This window comes from Pelobates fuscus, chromosome 6 (assembly GCF_036172605.1).
Source record: "Pelobates fuscus isolate aPelFus1 chromosome 6, aPelFus1.pri, whole genome shotgun sequence".
NCBI lineage: Eukaryota > Metazoa > Chordata > Amphibia > Anura > Pelobatidae > Pelobates > Pelobates fuscus.
In genome coordinates, this window is record NC_086322.1 from 250,107,277 (window position 1) to 250,124,406 (window position 17,130).

The following is a 17,130-nucleotide window of genomic DNA, read 5'->3' on the forward strand; positions in this document are numbered from 1 at the left end:
GCGCGAGATGACCCGCCGGACCAAGCACGGGAGATCGGCCGTTTCTCCCGCCAGAGCCTCGCGGCAGGCCTCAATCCCATTCGCCCAGTAGTCCGCTCTGCCGGCAGGACGGGGGCTGATATTGACACCGCAAGTGTTTTTTTGTGTCCTCTTTGCCTTCATGTGGCCACTGATCGCCAAGTACAGGCATAATTAGGGAATTTCTGCCTGATTGTGGTAGTTTCTTTGAGGAGCCAAGGTGCCCCACGTCCTTCCCGCTCGGCGGTCAGGCCCCGCCCCCTGAAGGGGTGTATTTAACACTATAGGGTCAGGTATACATGTTTGTGTTACTGACCCTATAGTGTTCCTTTAACACAAATCAAAAATAAAAATCCTTGGAATGCTCTCTGTAATGCTTTAATCGCTTAGCGAGTTCTTCCCGTCTCACAGCTTTGTCTCACCTCACACGCATAACACATTTCTCTACGCCCCCGGAGCTTTGTCATATGCATTTTGACAAAATGCAACACGTTTTGAGAAAAGCGTTATGCATGTGAGTTGAGACAGAGTGGAGAAGAAACGCTAAGCGATCTAAGTGTTACAAAGAGCCTTCCAAGGATTTTAATATTTGATTTGTTTTAAGTGTTTTTAACTCTACTTGAGAAATAAAGGCTTCACAAGTACCAACTGTAGCAAACTTTCCTTGTGTTCGGTTGTCTGTATACCCTCGTCTCCCAAATGGATGGTGTGTGGCCCCCTTTTTATACCTCCCCAAACACCGACCTCCCCTAGCTGTTAACCACAAATTACCACCCTAACACATTAACTCAAATGGCTCAAGATGGCCATTTTGTCTCGCGAACACAGGCAGCGGTACATGGTCGTCAAACGCATGGAACTATTTTTGGCCTTGCAAATCCACGAACCAAAGAGGAGTTTGTACCGCTGCCCGTTCTACTTCCCGACCACCTACACAAACAACATTCGGAAGATATGAACTACCGACTGGGGGGAGTACTCGCTCCCTAAAAGCCAGGGAGAGCATTTGTCAGTGTTCGCACAGGAAACCCCGAAATCTGACCGGCCGTCACCCTCATTATTATGGAACTGTTTTGGGCTATCACCTCATGGCAGGAAGGTCAGAACTTTACCCGAATGGCTAGTCTGTTCTACAGAACAGATATGAGTGCTATTTGGATATGTTGTGTGCTCACATCAGAGCTATTTGGATATATACGAATTGTGTGGTTCCTGTGAATTATGACTATGTTTTTGGGGTGTTTTATGTATATGTTGTCTATTTTCCTGCACCTGAGAGGTAATGGAGTTACTCCGTTTTGACTCAATTATCTCTCAGACAATGGGTTGTCTGGGAGGGGCTTGTGTATTTTTTGTATAGCGAATGCTGGGGGTCTGTGCATAAAAAGGCTGTGTGTGAGCGAAATAAATAAGTTGTACTCCCAGAACTGTGTCGCCCAGTTACTGAGGGGAATGGAGATATAAACATTTTCATAGGAGGGAAAAGCCTTTGTCATGTAGTGCTTCGCTACACCAACAGTCTCTGTCTGCAGTCCAATTTATGCCTGGTGGATCCACCAAACTCACAGAGCTTAATTCTCTAGGACTCTTAAAGTGAGAGTGGCACACAATCCATTCAAATGCAGTAAATTTAATACCATAAGATTTTATATGATTAAACCCCAAAAATGTAATGGAGTGGGTTTTTAACTTAAAAACTTTGGCCCCTAATGGTCTTAATGCTGAATTTCATTTATTTAATTTTATTAGATCTATTTATCTTATTTATTTGTCTTAATTACCATCCTTACCACAGTTATTTTTTTTTATATTTACAAAGAAATCTGTTATTGTATTTATACTAGTTCGTTTTACTTCTTTAGACTCTTATTGCTAATCCTTACTCTTCTAATTTGCTGCTTTATTCCTTACCAAATTTATGTTCTATTTCTTTAAGACCATTTTTTACATGTAAAAAATAATATATATATATATATATATATATACACACACACATATATATATGTATGTATATATATATATATATAATTTTTTTTTTTCCCTAGTCAATGACTACAGCCCCACAATGCCTAGCAGGTCGCCATACTGTTTTTGCCAAAACTGGAAGTTACACTTAGAAACTTCTAAATGTCTAATCTTACATCTATTTCTCTTTGTTTTTTTAATTTAATTTATTAATAATATTTATGATTGGCAACAAATCATTTTTATAGTAAAGTCTTTCTGTTGTGTTTTTAAAAATGTTTTAACAATTATTGTATTTACTGATTGGACTGTGATGTCACCTTTTGGTGCCAATTTTAAAATTAACACTCCCTGTATAAACCCTATGTAGCCAGGATTGTATTGCCTCCATTTGATAAAGCCCTATGCGGTGAAACGCGTTATGGAAATTACTTGTTTTTTTTATCTAATAAAGGATTTTTAGGCACTATACTTGTCTACTGTGGCAAATTACCTTTTGTTTTAGATTGATTTATTTTATCATATTTACCTAAAGGCTTCCTGTTTACTCCAAAGACATCCTAGGTGGGGCTCATACCACCAGCGCCTTATCCATAGATATTTGAGTATTCACAATAATTTTAGCATTTTTATTGCAAAGAGAGCACTATTATCTGCCTTTTTATATTCTTGTCATTTTGGGTTCAACAAAACTACCTCTCCAATGGACACTTATCCACATATCCCGATTATACGGCTGTACGGTACTATAACTGGAGCTGGTCATGGCTTCATTAAATGTGAGTAAGATACCACTTTTTTATTACATACACCACTCTTATATTGATTAATTGCACTATTGGAATTGCTGTTCTTTCTGTTTTACATATCTATACATATTTTACCAAGGAACATACTTTCCAGTAGAAGAATCTACCATCTACCCAAGAACTTATATTGCATTTAAAGGGGTATTTCTTTTTTATTCTGGACTATTTAGTTTGATTACTGACAACAGTATTTTATTGTATTCTTGTGTCGAAAACTTTTTGTTTTTATTTGTGTCATATATAGGCCTTCATACATATCCTGGAACTCTTGGATGTGAATTCATGCATTCTTAATCTAAGTAATAATTGTTTTACTCTCTCCTTCTAGCATCATCTTCTTCACTGTTTGCTGGGTTTTTCGCTCTCTCTCCCCTCACTCTGTGATCTTCACACAAGATATTTACGAGCCTCTGCAAGAATGGTGTCTATTCGCTATCAAACCTGTGGCTTATCTTCACTCATGTCGCTTTTACCCCTGTATCACAACTCAACTTTCAATTCTATGTGTCATCTTTGCTTAGAAATGCTTAGATTTGAGTGAAGGAGGTTCTCCCGAAAGCTTGTCATTACCAGTGTTAATTTTGGCAGCAAATTTCAATTTCGTTTTAGCTGCAGTCTTTTGACCGAAAAGCCATTTTAGTTTTAGTCGTATTTTATTCATTTGAATGGTTTTCGTCGACTAAATCTCAAAAATTTTAGTTGACAAAATCAACACTGGTCATTACAAAATTCTGTTCGTCCCATTCCAATAAAAAAAAGTTATTACAAGATACGAATTTCATTTGTTATTTTACATATATACACACACCTTGTGAGGCGAGTATTGTGAATTGACCCTTTCTTTACTCTTCAGCCAGTAGTAAAGCACAATACATAAAAGATATAGAAAAATTCATGATCTCATGTGTCTCCTTCCACCACTCATGTCGTCAATAGTATAAAACCACATAACACTTCCCCAACTTTCTCTTTCTTTGATGCTCCCCATATATGTATACATCTCTATTGCCTTACCATTTGTTTTGGAGTTTTGACTGTGTTATTAGTATTTTTTGTCTCTGCATTGTTTGCCTTTTGTGCCCTCTCTGATCTTTTACCCTTGATCTGTCCTTGATTTTCTGGTCCTCCAGACCCCTGTCAGACTGCCCCTTCCCTCCTGTGCTGGCACATTGCCGATTTCAGCCTTCTCCCTCACTTTGTTACTGCTGGCCTTGTGTTCTTCCCCTCCAATGGTTTACTTTCTTCTAGCCTCCTCTTTTAGGATCTGCTCCAATTGTCCTATTTATAGTTAAATCCCCCCTCTAATAATATTGTAAAGCGCTTTCGAATCGGTTGGTGCTATATAAATGGCAATAATACCGTATATACTCGAGTATAAGCCGAGTTTTTCAGCCCATTTTTTGGGCTGAAAAACCCCAACTCGGCTTATACTCGAGTCAAGGTCTGTATTATGGCAATTTGCATTGCCATAATACAGACCGGGGGAGAGGGGGGCTGGCAGAGCTGTACTTACCTGTTCTGCAGCTCCTGTCAGCTCTCTCCTCCTCCGCGCCGTCCGTTCAGCACCTCGGTCAGCTCCCAGTGTAAGTCTCGCGAGAGCCGCGGCTCTCGCGAGACTTACAGTGTGAGCTGATAGAAGGAGCTGCACGGACGGCGCAGAGGAGGAGAAGAGAGCTGACAGGAGCTGCAGAACAGGTAAGTACAGCTCTGCCAGCCCCCCTCTCCCCCCCCCACTGAACTGCCACTGGACCACCAGGGAAGGAGAGCCCCCCTCCCTGCCATGTATCAAGCAGGGAGGGGGGACAAAAAAAAAATAAAATAAGAAATAATAATAAAAAAAAAAATAATAATAATAAAAAAAATAATAAAAAAGGGGGTATAAGGACCACTGTGGGAGGGGGGGGGGGTATAAGGACCACTATGGGAGGGAGGGGGTGGGATAAGGACCACTATGGGAGGGAGGGGGGGTATAAGGACCGCTATGGGAGGGAGGGGGGGGATAAGGACCACTATTGGAGGGAGGGGGTGGGATAAGGACCACTATGGGAGGGAGGGGGGTATAAGGACCGCTATGGGAGGGAGGGGGGGATAAGGACCACTATGGGAGGGAGGGGGGGATAAGGACCACTATGGGAGGGAGGGGGGGGGGGATAAGGACCACTATGGGAGGGAGGGGGGGGATAAGGACCACTATGGGAGGGAGGGGGGGGATAAGGACCACTATACCACTATGGAAGGGAGGGGGGGATAAGGACCACTATCGGAGGCAGGGGGGTGGGATAAGGACCACTATGGGAGGGAGGGGGGGAGAAAAGGAACACTATGGGAGGGAGGGGGGGATAAGGACCACTATGGGAGGAAGGGAGGGGGGGATAAGGACCACTATGGGAGGGAGGGGGATAAGGACCACTATGGGAGGGAGGGGGGGGATAAGGACCACTAGGGGAGGGAGGGGGGGATAAGGACCACTAGGGGAGGGGAGGGGGAAGTAAGGACCACTAGGGGAGGGGAGGGGGAAGTAAGGACCACTAGGGGAGGGGTGAGTCAGGACCACTGGGGGAGGGGGGTGAAGGAACACGGGGGTGGGGAGGTAAGGACCACTGAGGGAGGAGGAGGGGAGGTCAGGACATATGGGGGGGGCAAATATCCTTGCACCGGCCCTGCACACACTGCATTCATACACTGCATTCATACACACACTGCACTCATACACACACACTGCACTCACACACACACACTGCACTCATACACACGCTGCACTCATACACACACACGCTGCACTCATACACACACACGCTGCACTCATACACACACACGCTGCACTCATACAGACACTGCACTCATACACACACGCTGCACTCATACACACACGCTGCACTCATACACACACGCTGCACTCATACACACACGCTGCACTCATACACACACGCTGCACTCATACACACACGCTGCACTCATACACACACGCTGCACTCATACACACACGCTGCACTCATACACACACGCTGCACTCATACACACACGCTGCACTCATACACACACACGCTGCACTCATACGCACACACTGCATTCATTATACACACACTGTAAATAAATATTCAATTAATATATTTTTTTTAGGATCTAATTTTATTTAGAAATTTACCAGTAGCTGCTGCATTTCCCACCCTAGTCTTATACTCGAGTCAATAAGTTTTCCCAGTTTTTTGGGGAAAAATTAGGGGCCTCGGCTTATATTCGGGTCGGCTTATACTCGAGTATATACGGTAATAATAGAATATTTTGGTATACAGAAGAGTTCATGGTCAGCTTAATGACTGCAAGGTACGCAAGGTCCTGTGGCTGCAAAACAAGCCCACATCATCTCTCCACCACCACGCTTGACAGTTGGTAAAAGGTGTTTGTGCTGATATGCTGTGATTGGGTTTTTGCCAAAAGTTGTGCTGTGCATTATGGCCAAACATCTCTACTTTGGTCTTGTCTGTGGTTTGTTCAGATGCAACTTTGCAAAGCTAAGCCGAAACTTTCTTCTGGCAACTCTTCCAAACAAACCATACTTGTTCAGTTTTTTCTAATTGTCATTAACTTTAATATTTAACATGCTAACTGAGGCCTGTAGAGTCTGACATGTAATTCTTGAGTTTCTGGCAATTTCTCAAGGTCTGACCTTGGGGTGAATTTGGTTGGGCTTCCATTCCTGGGAAGCTTGGTAACGTTTTTTCTGTTTCTTTTCAATAAGCTTTCTCACTGTAGAATGATGGACTTTAAATTGTTTGGAAATGGCTGTTTGATGGGCAGCAACAATTGCTTCTCTAATATCATTGCTGATGTATTTGAGCATTTGATTAGCTGCTCCTTGGCCTCTTAATTCCTATGGAAGTAGTAAGGGTGTACTTACTTTTTCACACATGGCTTCTCTATTTTAGCTCTATTTTTATTAAATAAAATCATGAAACAGTGTAATATTATCATGTGTTGTTGTTCATCTGATGTGGTAGTTGCCTAATATCAAGACCTGCTAAGGAAGTGATGATTGTAATGTCCTGATATGCAAAACCATAGAATTAAAAGAGGGTGTACTTTTCATTTTCCCATGATTGTACATGTGACAATGCTTTTGTCTCATTGAAAAAAAATCACACGTTTAAAAAAAAAAAAAAAAAAGGTTTAATGTCTATAAAAGGAACATAAACGCGGCTGCTAGGAAAGCAGTTACTCACTAGGTTTTAAGGAGCACAAAGCTGAGCTTTAATTTTTGAGCTATAAATCTGCTGAAAATCTATACCTCAAAATATGTCCCCCGGTCTTGGTAATGTGTGTGATTCCCTTTTTATAGTAATTAATCCCAAGGTGACAAATCATTATTCCACCTTAGAAGCAACATTTCCATATTACCTGTGTAAAGTGAATAGTTTGTCTCGATCTGCACTAGATTTAAAGGTTTGGGCCGTGAGAACAGCAAGATCCCGTAGTAATGTTAAATTGTTCTGAAAGAAAAACAGCAAAATATGAATATGTTAATGCAAGACACGCAGTAATACATATATTTATAAACTTAATAAATAGCCCCCCTGATTGTGCACACACCATTCACACTATATTTGTTGCAGCATAATTTCCTGTTTTCTTATTTACTTCATTTACATTTAAGTGAAGGATCGTCTGTAAATATAGGCACGTCTGTCACTATGCATCTGATTGTGGGCCTATGCAACCTATAAATACAGCAATAGCCCTTAAAACTTCTTCATAGCATAGCTGTGACAAAATGAATGAACAATAGGACATTCCTGCGTGAGAAACATGGGTCTTTGAGAGCAGCCAGTGTGCATGCTGGTTCTTGAGAAATCAATTAATAGATTTACATATGAAACGAACTATAGCACGACAGGGTCACGGTGAGATCATGTATCCAGAAGAGATTTTGTAACCAAATCTCTGACTCTCAGGTCTAAAAGCCAAGGTGGCTACCATTATCTCATTTGCTGAAACAATTAAACAGACCCCCCCACACACACACACACATCCCCCTCACACAGCACCCTCACACACACACACTATACTCCTCACAAATGCACACTACACACCTCACACATACACATGCTGCACCACACACACACAATACTTCCAAACATATATGTATATACACTACAGAACCCCTCACACACATACTGCCCCCCTAAACACATTATATTCCAGACAAACACTAGATCCCTTACCCAACTCTGGATCATCTACAGATATACACACACTAGATCTCTATATACACTCTGAATGAAAACCCTTGAGACAAGTTTCAAGCAAACACAACGCAAGCATGTTCTTAAATTTGCTTGCGCTGTGCAGAGCAAATACAGGGCCTTTTTCTCATGCTAGAACTCTTCAGCAGAGCTCTGCACATGATCTGCCCTGGAAGAGCATTGAACCAACATGCTCACTTTGACATGGGGCATGCTTGTCATTGGGGATGACAAGACACACCCTATCCGGCCTCGCCCCCTTTTCAGTGGGTAGCTATGGTTAAAAAATGCCCAGGCCAAATTTTTTTTCCCAGTCCGGCCCTGATTGTTGTGTTATACTGTATTACACTATGCTATTGTCTTTTTTGTACATTAAGCTGTGTCAAAAAATCTAATGTATATGTGCTTTGTGGTACATGCCTATTTGAACTACAACTCATGTAACAATGTTTTGTGGGGATATTTATGGCATAATAATATTAAACAGTTGAGAATTGCCCACTATTTCAATTCTCAGATCCCAAAGATCGTTATCGTGTAAGTGAAATGTATTCCATATAAATAAAATCACAATTTGTTATAAAAATAGATACAATTTATTGTGACAATTTAAATAATAATAATATGTAACATGCGTGATAATAATCAATGAATATTCAGTATAACATAGTATGCAATACCATGGCAATACGCATTCCAATGGCTAACATAGCAATTGTTAAACAAGATTTATGACGGTGTTTCACAGAGCTTGCAGCGTAAGGCCATAAAGCTTAGCTAACAGTTAGAACAACCCTTTCAATGCTGGTTAGACCTCCTAGGTAATTAAGATCTATTCTCATGTAATTTTAAATAAAATAACATTTAAACCAGCTCATTAGTCATTTCCTGGAACCATCCAATAAGAGTAATCTACCATGTTCTATAAGCAGAATTTTAACTTGCCTAAACAGATATTTTATCTTATTTTAGAGCAAATCAATACACCTGGATAAATATCACGATATGCTAACATGTGATAAATCACATAAATACATAATTATTCTAATTCCATCTGCAGAATGGAATGGTTATAACTATATACTTCTAAGTTAACTAAGATTTTTAATTATCGAGATCTGATTGTGATTTCTCCAGTCATATATCATGCTATTAGAAAATTTTAATTAATTTAGATCAATTAAATGAAACCAGTATAATTACCAGTTGAGTAGACATTCTCATCAGATGTTCTCAGGTAGCTAAGTGTCAAGGAATACAGATTTAGACCACCCAGGTGCAGTGTATAAAAATAAAAATAAAAAGAATAATTACTTCCTTTTTTGGTCAGATAAAACAAAAGGATTCCTCGCAATCCTCACAGTACATGTAAGACAAAATAGAGTATATCTAGACCTATAGAAAATAAAAGAAAGCGCTCATAGGGGATTAACGTTAAAACACAGGTATCCCCTTGTGTTTATGTCACACTCACAGAATTTCTGTAGGTTTCAGGCTCATCAAATTGATGGATATCCACAGATTCCTCGAAATTAGGATGGTAGATTAAGCATGTAAAAGATAAAGAATATCATAGTGTAACACTGTTGAAAAGTAAAATATCAGCTTTAATGGTTACACTTACAATATGATAGTTGTAAAAAGGCTCATCAAAACAATTCTGTTTCTTCCATCAGTGTGGAGTCAAAACGTCCTTGTAGAGAGGTCAGGCAGGCAAAACAGATATACAATTATAAAATAATAAAATGCCAATCAATAAAAGTCTCAAGTCTCTACGCGTTTCGTCTGGGTCACCAGACTTCCTCAGGAGTAGTGCTTCAATCCTTCTGGGGACTTCAACTTCCTTTTATAGGTCTCCCCGCCGGTATTTCAATCTAATTTTCCAATTCCGATCAGCTGGATGTTGGTTTGTTCATTCACTCCATATATGGAGTTCCGGATCCTGTTCGTGGAACGCACGTGCGTTCCATAGACCCGGAAACGTCCACATCTTCCCCAACTGAGCGGACGTGCGTCACTGGAACGCACGTGCGTTCCACTTCGTCCGATTTTCACATTGACATTGGAAAAGGTCCCCATGTTGGAAACAAAAAATGAAATTACGTCGTGTTAATTTAATACACGGTCATTGCTCATTTGGCTTACTTCTTTTCTTTATATAGGCAATATTATCATAACCAGAATGTATAATTCAATCCAAAACATAATAGGATCGAGATTTTATATTCCCATAATTTATATTGGTCTTTCAGGACCTAAATGCTTCCCATTTGCATGCTATGATCTTGTACTATGGACAAAATGTTATGGACAACATTGCTAAACAATTCATACCACAGATAGGATTGTGTATTGGAATTACACTTGACTATTTATGTATTAGAAATATATTGTATTATTAGTATATGGATTAATCCAAATGTGTAAGAAAGACGAAACATATTGAAAAGAGTAACAGAAAAAGGGAAGGTATACACAAGAGGTGATAATGGCAAAGGGAAAGATTCTGGAGCCACTTGGCTAAAAATATACATGTGGAAAATAAATAAAATAAAAATAAAGATAAAAATAAACATGGATTTTATAACAAACAAATCAAATCAAAATCCACATTAAGTCCTAGTGGTTGTAAGGTTTTAAGCCTATGGATCCAGAATCCCTCCCTTTGTCTTAGTTTGGTGATGATGTCCCCTCACCAAACTAAGACAAAGGGAGGGATTCTGGATCTATAGGCTTAAAACCTTACAACCACTAGGACTTAATGTGGATTTTGATTTTATTTGTTTTTTATAAAATCCATGTTTATTTTTATTTTTATCTTTATTTTTATTTCTATTTTATTTTATTTATTTTCCACATGTATATTTTTAGCCAAGTGGCTCCAGAATCTTTCCCTTTGCCATTATCACCTCTTGTGTATACCTTCCCTTTTTCTGTTACTCTTTTCAATATGTTTCGTCTTTCCTACACATTTGGATTAATCCATATACTAATAATACAATATATTTCTAATACATAAATAGTCAAGTGTAATTCCAATACACAATCCTATCTGTGGTATGAATTGTTTAGCAATGTTGTCCATAAAATTTTTGTCCATAGTACAAGATCATAGCATGCAAATGGGAAGCATTTAGGTCCTGAAAGACCAATATAAATTATGGGAATATATAATCTCGATCCTATTATGTTTTGGATAGAATTATACATTCTGGTTATGATAATATTGCCTATATAAAGAAAAGAAGTAAGCCAAATGAGCAATGACCGTGTATTAAATTAACACAACGTAATTTCATTTTTTGTTTCCAACATGGGGACCTTTTCCAATGTCAATGTGAAAATCGGACGAAGTGCAACGCACGTGCGTTCCAGTGGCGCACGTCCGCTCAGTTGGGGAAGATGTGGACGTTTCCGGGTCTATGGAACGCACGTGCGTTCCACGAACAGGATCCGGAACTCCATATATGGAGTGAATGAACAAACCAACATCCAGCTGATCGGAATTGGAAAATTAGATTGAAATACCGGCGGGGAGACCTATAAAAGGAAGTTGAAGTCCCCAGAAGGATTGAAGCACTACTCCTGAGGAAGTCTGGTGACCCAGACGAAACGCGTAGAGACTTGAGACTTTTATTATTTTATAATTGTATATCTGTTTTGCCTGCCTGACCTCTCTACAAGGACGTTTTGGCTCCACACTGATGGAAGAAACAGAATTGTTTTGATGAGCCTTTTTACAACTATCATATTGTAAGTGTAACCATTAAAGCTGATATTTTACTTTTCAACAGTGTTACACTATGATATTCTTTATCTTTTACATGCTTAATCTACCATCCTAATTTCGAGGAATCTGGGGATATCCATCAATTTGATGAGCCTGAAACCTACAGAAATTCTGTGAGTGTGACATAAACACAAGGGGATACCTGTGTTTTAACGTTAATCCCCTATGAGCGCTTTCTTTTATTTTCTATAGGTCTAGATATACTCTATTTTGTCTTAAGTGTCAAGGAATGTTTGTCATGGGTCTCTTTCTCGCTCTGACTCACTTTTCTTTCTTAGCCTGCTTCCGACTCTGACTTTTTCCCCCGACTGTTCACTCCTTTGCTTCCCTCTTTTCTGCTACTCCCTCTCTTCCCTTTGTCTTAACTTTTTTTAAAGGGAAAAATTCCCTGTTCGTCACTAGGTGATACTGAGCTCCCAGCTCAGTAGTTAGCGTTACAGAAAGGATAGAAATCTTGTGTCTTTTGTTAGCTTGAAAATAACAAAATGGAGTCTGCTCTGTTCAGAGTGACTCTGACAATATACATTTTTATTTCTATCATAGCACAAAATGTCTGCCGATATAAATACCCTGACAGTTTCTGTATTTCTTTAATGCATGTGTCCTAAATAGCTAGAACGTGTGTTTTAATTGGAGGCCATTTAGTGCATTCAAAAAATCCCAGGAGTTATAGGCCACCAACATCTCGTGAGATCCCTCTGATACACTATCTTTGGCCATGCATGGAAATATTTCAATTTTGGGGTGATCTGTGTAAAAATGTAAATTATAACTTCTCATGTACCTAACCCTAAAAATTCAACAATTAGCCTTTTTGACAAATGTACCGTATATCAGCAGTTACCTATGCAATACCCAACAATGGATCCATCCACATCTGCCATGGAGTGCTATTTTTATCATTAAATTATATTGCATATTTCAAAAGGAAAGGCTGGATGTGGCATCCCATAAGGAGCAACTTACCAAGATATTGTTTTTCAAAAGTGGCAACCTTATGTTAGGAAGAAAGCAATAACAACATGTGATCTATGAGGGACATGCATCCCTTTCAGACAACTGTCTTATTCAAAAGTTTTGCCTTTTTTTTTCCTTCATATTTCCTGCTTTTTCATCCCTGTACTTTCCACACTTACACTAGTAGACAGGAGAAGGTTACTGGCAGAGCGGAGAGACCGAAAAGGGGCATATCTACGTATAAGGGAAGATATGTAAGAGGGGCTAGAGTTTATAGGTAAGGTCAGTATTTTGAATTGACGAGGTATGGAAGGAGCGAGAAAGATCAGCCTGGCGGTGGCAATCATTACAGATTGTAGTGGGGCAGTTCGGCTTTTGGGGAGACCAACTAGGAGAGAATTACAGTATAGAAGATTCTAAATGTCTAGGCACTCTGATTTCCGTGGTGGTGTTGGTATCAAGGTAGGCCACATAATACCTTAAACATATACAATATTAACTTATGATACCACACTGAAAAGGTAATTCAAAATACATTTATATTCATTATACAGCTTATAGATAACGTCAGATGGGTGCGACCCGCGGATAATGATGGGCTCGCCATAATAGAGGCAATAAAAGCCAACACTGTTTTTAATCTAATCAGGGCCTTCGAAGGGATGGACAAGGTTTCGAGCGCGCAGCCCAGAGATCCCTATCTACGACTTCCATGCACATAATCCAGATACTCTTTTCTACAGTCCTAATCTGCATAAACACTTGTACATCTATTTGGACATCTACAGGGGGGCGACAGCTATGTTAGAGGAGATGGGTTTGAACAGACAAATTGAGTGAATTTCAAAGATGGAGAAAGATAGGGGAGGGGGTGGGGAGAGGTTTAATGGAGAAGTGGGGTGAAAGCAGATCACTCCTCCCGCAAGCAGACTGTGTGGAGCATTGCCGTGTGTTACCATGGCAATGCTCCACACAGCATTCTGTGCGCAGGAGGACAGGAGACAGTCTGCAGCCAGATGAGCTGCAGGTTGTACAGAACTCATAACTGGACCACCAAGGATGGCTGCCCCCCCCTTCTTTCACCAAAGGTAAGAAGAAGAGTGGGGCAGATGTAGATATTTTAATGTATAGTGGTATTAAAAAAAAAAAAAAAACTAAACATTTGTACCTGCACCCCTCAAACTTTGCAACACACACAGCACCCCACAAACACATAGTACTACACACACAGCACCCCACATACATAGCACTCCACATACACACAGCACCCACACTCACATAGCAATCCACACACACACACACAGCACCCCACACTCACACACACACACACACACACACACACACACACTGCACTGTTCATTGCAGTATGGGTGTATTTAGCCATCTGTATGTATTCAGCAGTCTGTGTGTGTATTCAGCGAGCTGTGTGTATGTATTCAGCAGTCTGTGTGTATATATCCAGCAGTCTGTTTGTGTGTTTGTATTCAGCGGACTGTGTGTATGTATTCAGCACTCTGTGTACTCAGCAGTCTGTCTCTGTGTGTGTCTATCCAGCAGTCTGTATGCATATATTCAGCAGTCTGTATGCATGTATTCAGCAGTCGGTGTGTGTATGTATTTAGCAGTCTTTGTGTGAATGTATTCAGCAGTATGTGACTGCATTCAGCAGTCTGTGTGTATGTATTGTATGTATGTATTGCATTTGTTGGAGGTACTAATAAATATAAGCTTAATTGTATCTATAATTTACGTTTTTATTCCTTTGAACTGTGTAGGCAGGGCCCCAGTGCACTGCTTTGCCCGGGGGCCCATAATGTTGTTAAGATGGCACTGGTGTCGGTCAGTAAATGTGCGTCTGTCAGTAATTGTGTATGTGTCTATTAATGTGTGTGTCTGCCAGTGTGTGAGTGTGAGTGTCAGCGAGTGTGTCTGTCAAGTAAGTGGTTGTCAGTGAATGTGTGTGTCTGCCTGTCAGTGTGTGTGTGTGTCTGCCTGTCAGTGTGTGTGTGTGTGTGCCTGTCAGTGAGTGTGTGTCTGTCAGGGTTTATGTGTGTTATTGAGAGTGAGTGCCAGAGTTTCTGTCAGCAGGGCCAGCCTTTGGGCTGTGCAAGCTGAATGGTCACGAAGGGCGCCATGACAACAGAGGTGCCCGGCGGCCAAAACACCAGCATATTCAATTTAAAGGATTCCTTGGTGGTCCACTGGTGCATACCAGCAGTAGGTGCCTTAGATCATATCCTCTCCCTCGTGGTTCCGGTGCTCAGTGAGTCAGAGTACAGGCTCAGAGATTCTCAGCCTGCACTTTGACAACATTGAAAGTCGGAGCCGCATAGGAGTGGGTGCAGCAAAGAGCTGCTGATTAGCAAAACATCAATATCCGTTATAAAAACAGGAAAAGGTGGGCATGGATGGTGAGCTGATTCGGTGGTGCAATAGGCCACTTGACTGGATTTGCCCTCCAGGTCTGAGGCTGCCAGCCCTCCCATGCTGGTTGATCAATGGTATTAGATGGATTACACAAAACATCATGAGGAGAAAGAAATGCCAAAAAAAACAACAGTACCACCAGAGGAGATATATAAAAAGGAGTAAATTAATATCTCAAATCTATAGATATATGTACGTTCATGTTGAGAAATAAAAAAATATATATAATAAATTAGTAGTAAAGAGAGAGATGCTACTTATGTGCATTCCAACTCCATTTATTTAATTAATAGGTGACAGACTGAAGGATAATCCCCCCGAAAAAAAAATAAGTAGACCTAACAAGGCAAGCCATGGCAAGACCGGCACAGTGTGGGGGAAAAGGCAAGTTTAATACCTTTTCTGAGCAATCTGGGGGGACTTAAAGCGGCACTGTCATGCCGAACTTACCTTTCCCCAATCACTTAATCTTCTCTCCCTTTCTTCAGATCACCCATAAGCAGCAGGTGGGTGCCAAAAGTAACTAAAGAGGGGGGCAGGGGTGGACCTTTTGTCTCCTCTTCTTCAGCCCCCACCCATGAGCGGCGGGTGGGGGCCAAAAGTAACAAGATCGGGGGAACCTATTGCGCCCCCCCACCCCGTCCGGCTCCCACCCATGAGTGGCGGATGGGGGCCAAAAGTAACAAGAGGGGCGGGGGAGACCTATTGTCTCCCCACCGGCCCCCACCCATGATGCCCCATATATTGAAACCAGGGTCGCCATCGTTCCGTGTGTTTCGTGTCAGTCCCTGTCAGACTGGATTTCCACCACCCTGTCTAGCCACTGCTCCACTGTTGGGGTTCTTATCCTGTTTCCAGAGGGCAGGTATCATGAATTTGGCAGCATTGAGGAGGTGACGGTAGATAGATTTTCTTTTGTATATGTTTAAGGGATGGGGTGACCTGCAGGAGTGCGTAATCTTTTCATGTGTCAACACTGAAGACATGACACTCTGCTACAATGTAAAGTAGTAAGTGTACAGCCTGTATAACAGTGTAAATATGCTGTTTCCTCTAAATAACTAAACACACAGCCGTTAAGGTCTAAGATATTGTGTAAAGATATTAAATTGAGTAATTTCTATGAATTATTTGTGATTTTGATACTTTGCCACGAAGTCCTTGCATTATGGGAGTGGAAGTCAACAGATGCTTAATTTTCTATGCTTTGTGTCTTTGCTTATTTTCACCTGTGTTGATATTTATATGTGACTATGATATAGCAATATTGGATATTGTATGAAGTTTATGTTAAATCACATTGTGACAAAGTGATTTATGCTTTTTAGGACCTAAAACGACAAAAATGCATTTAAATCCGAGACTTATGAGGTATTCACAAAATCAGGGTAAATAAATATTGAGGTATTTTTCTGAAGCTACAGTAGTTGTACTGAAATGCCCTTCCACCTTTTACGTTTTATTCTTACTTAATGAGAAACTCTGGGCTGTATTGACATTTACACAAAACCTTAAATTCAATATGGCACTCCAAGAGAGAGAGAGAGAGAGAGAGAGAGAGAGAGATATGGTTGGTCTCACCAATTCAGGATTTCCCATCTGGTCTTCAGATTTTCCACTAGTAATAGGATGTCCAATGGTTGTTAACATCAGAATCCCTTGATCTGGAAACCAGGAAAAACTCCTATAATGGATGTTTGCAATATCAAATTTCTTCTTGTTACTCTGCCCAGCAGTTATACACGACGCAAGACGCGAGTGAGAGCAGCCAACGCGTTATACATGCCCAGCACAGCCGAGTAACAAGAGGACATTTGATATTGCAAACATCCATTATAGGAGTTTTTCCTGGTTTCCACATAGAGGGATTCTGATGTTATACTCTAACAACCATTGGACATCCTATTACTAGTGGATAATCTGA

The 17,130-nt window shown here is 40.6% G+C and overlaps 1 protein-coding gene across 2 annotated transcripts in view; it reads right to left on the minus strand.

The window, feature by feature from the left end:
- The window catches only part of AARSD1 (alanyl-tRNA synthetase domain containing 1), a 194,414-nt gene that overhangs the window by 59,389 nt on the left and 117,895 nt on the right, over window positions 1-17,130 (minus strand). For both annotated transcript variants that reach the window (XM_063458923.1, XM_063458924.1), the window contains exon 10: window positions 7,188-7,279. In XM_063458923.1, the coding sequence (XP_063314993.1) occupies window positions 7,188-7,279 (92 nt within the window). The remainder of the gene's footprint in view (window positions 1-7,187; window positions 7,280-17,130) is intronic.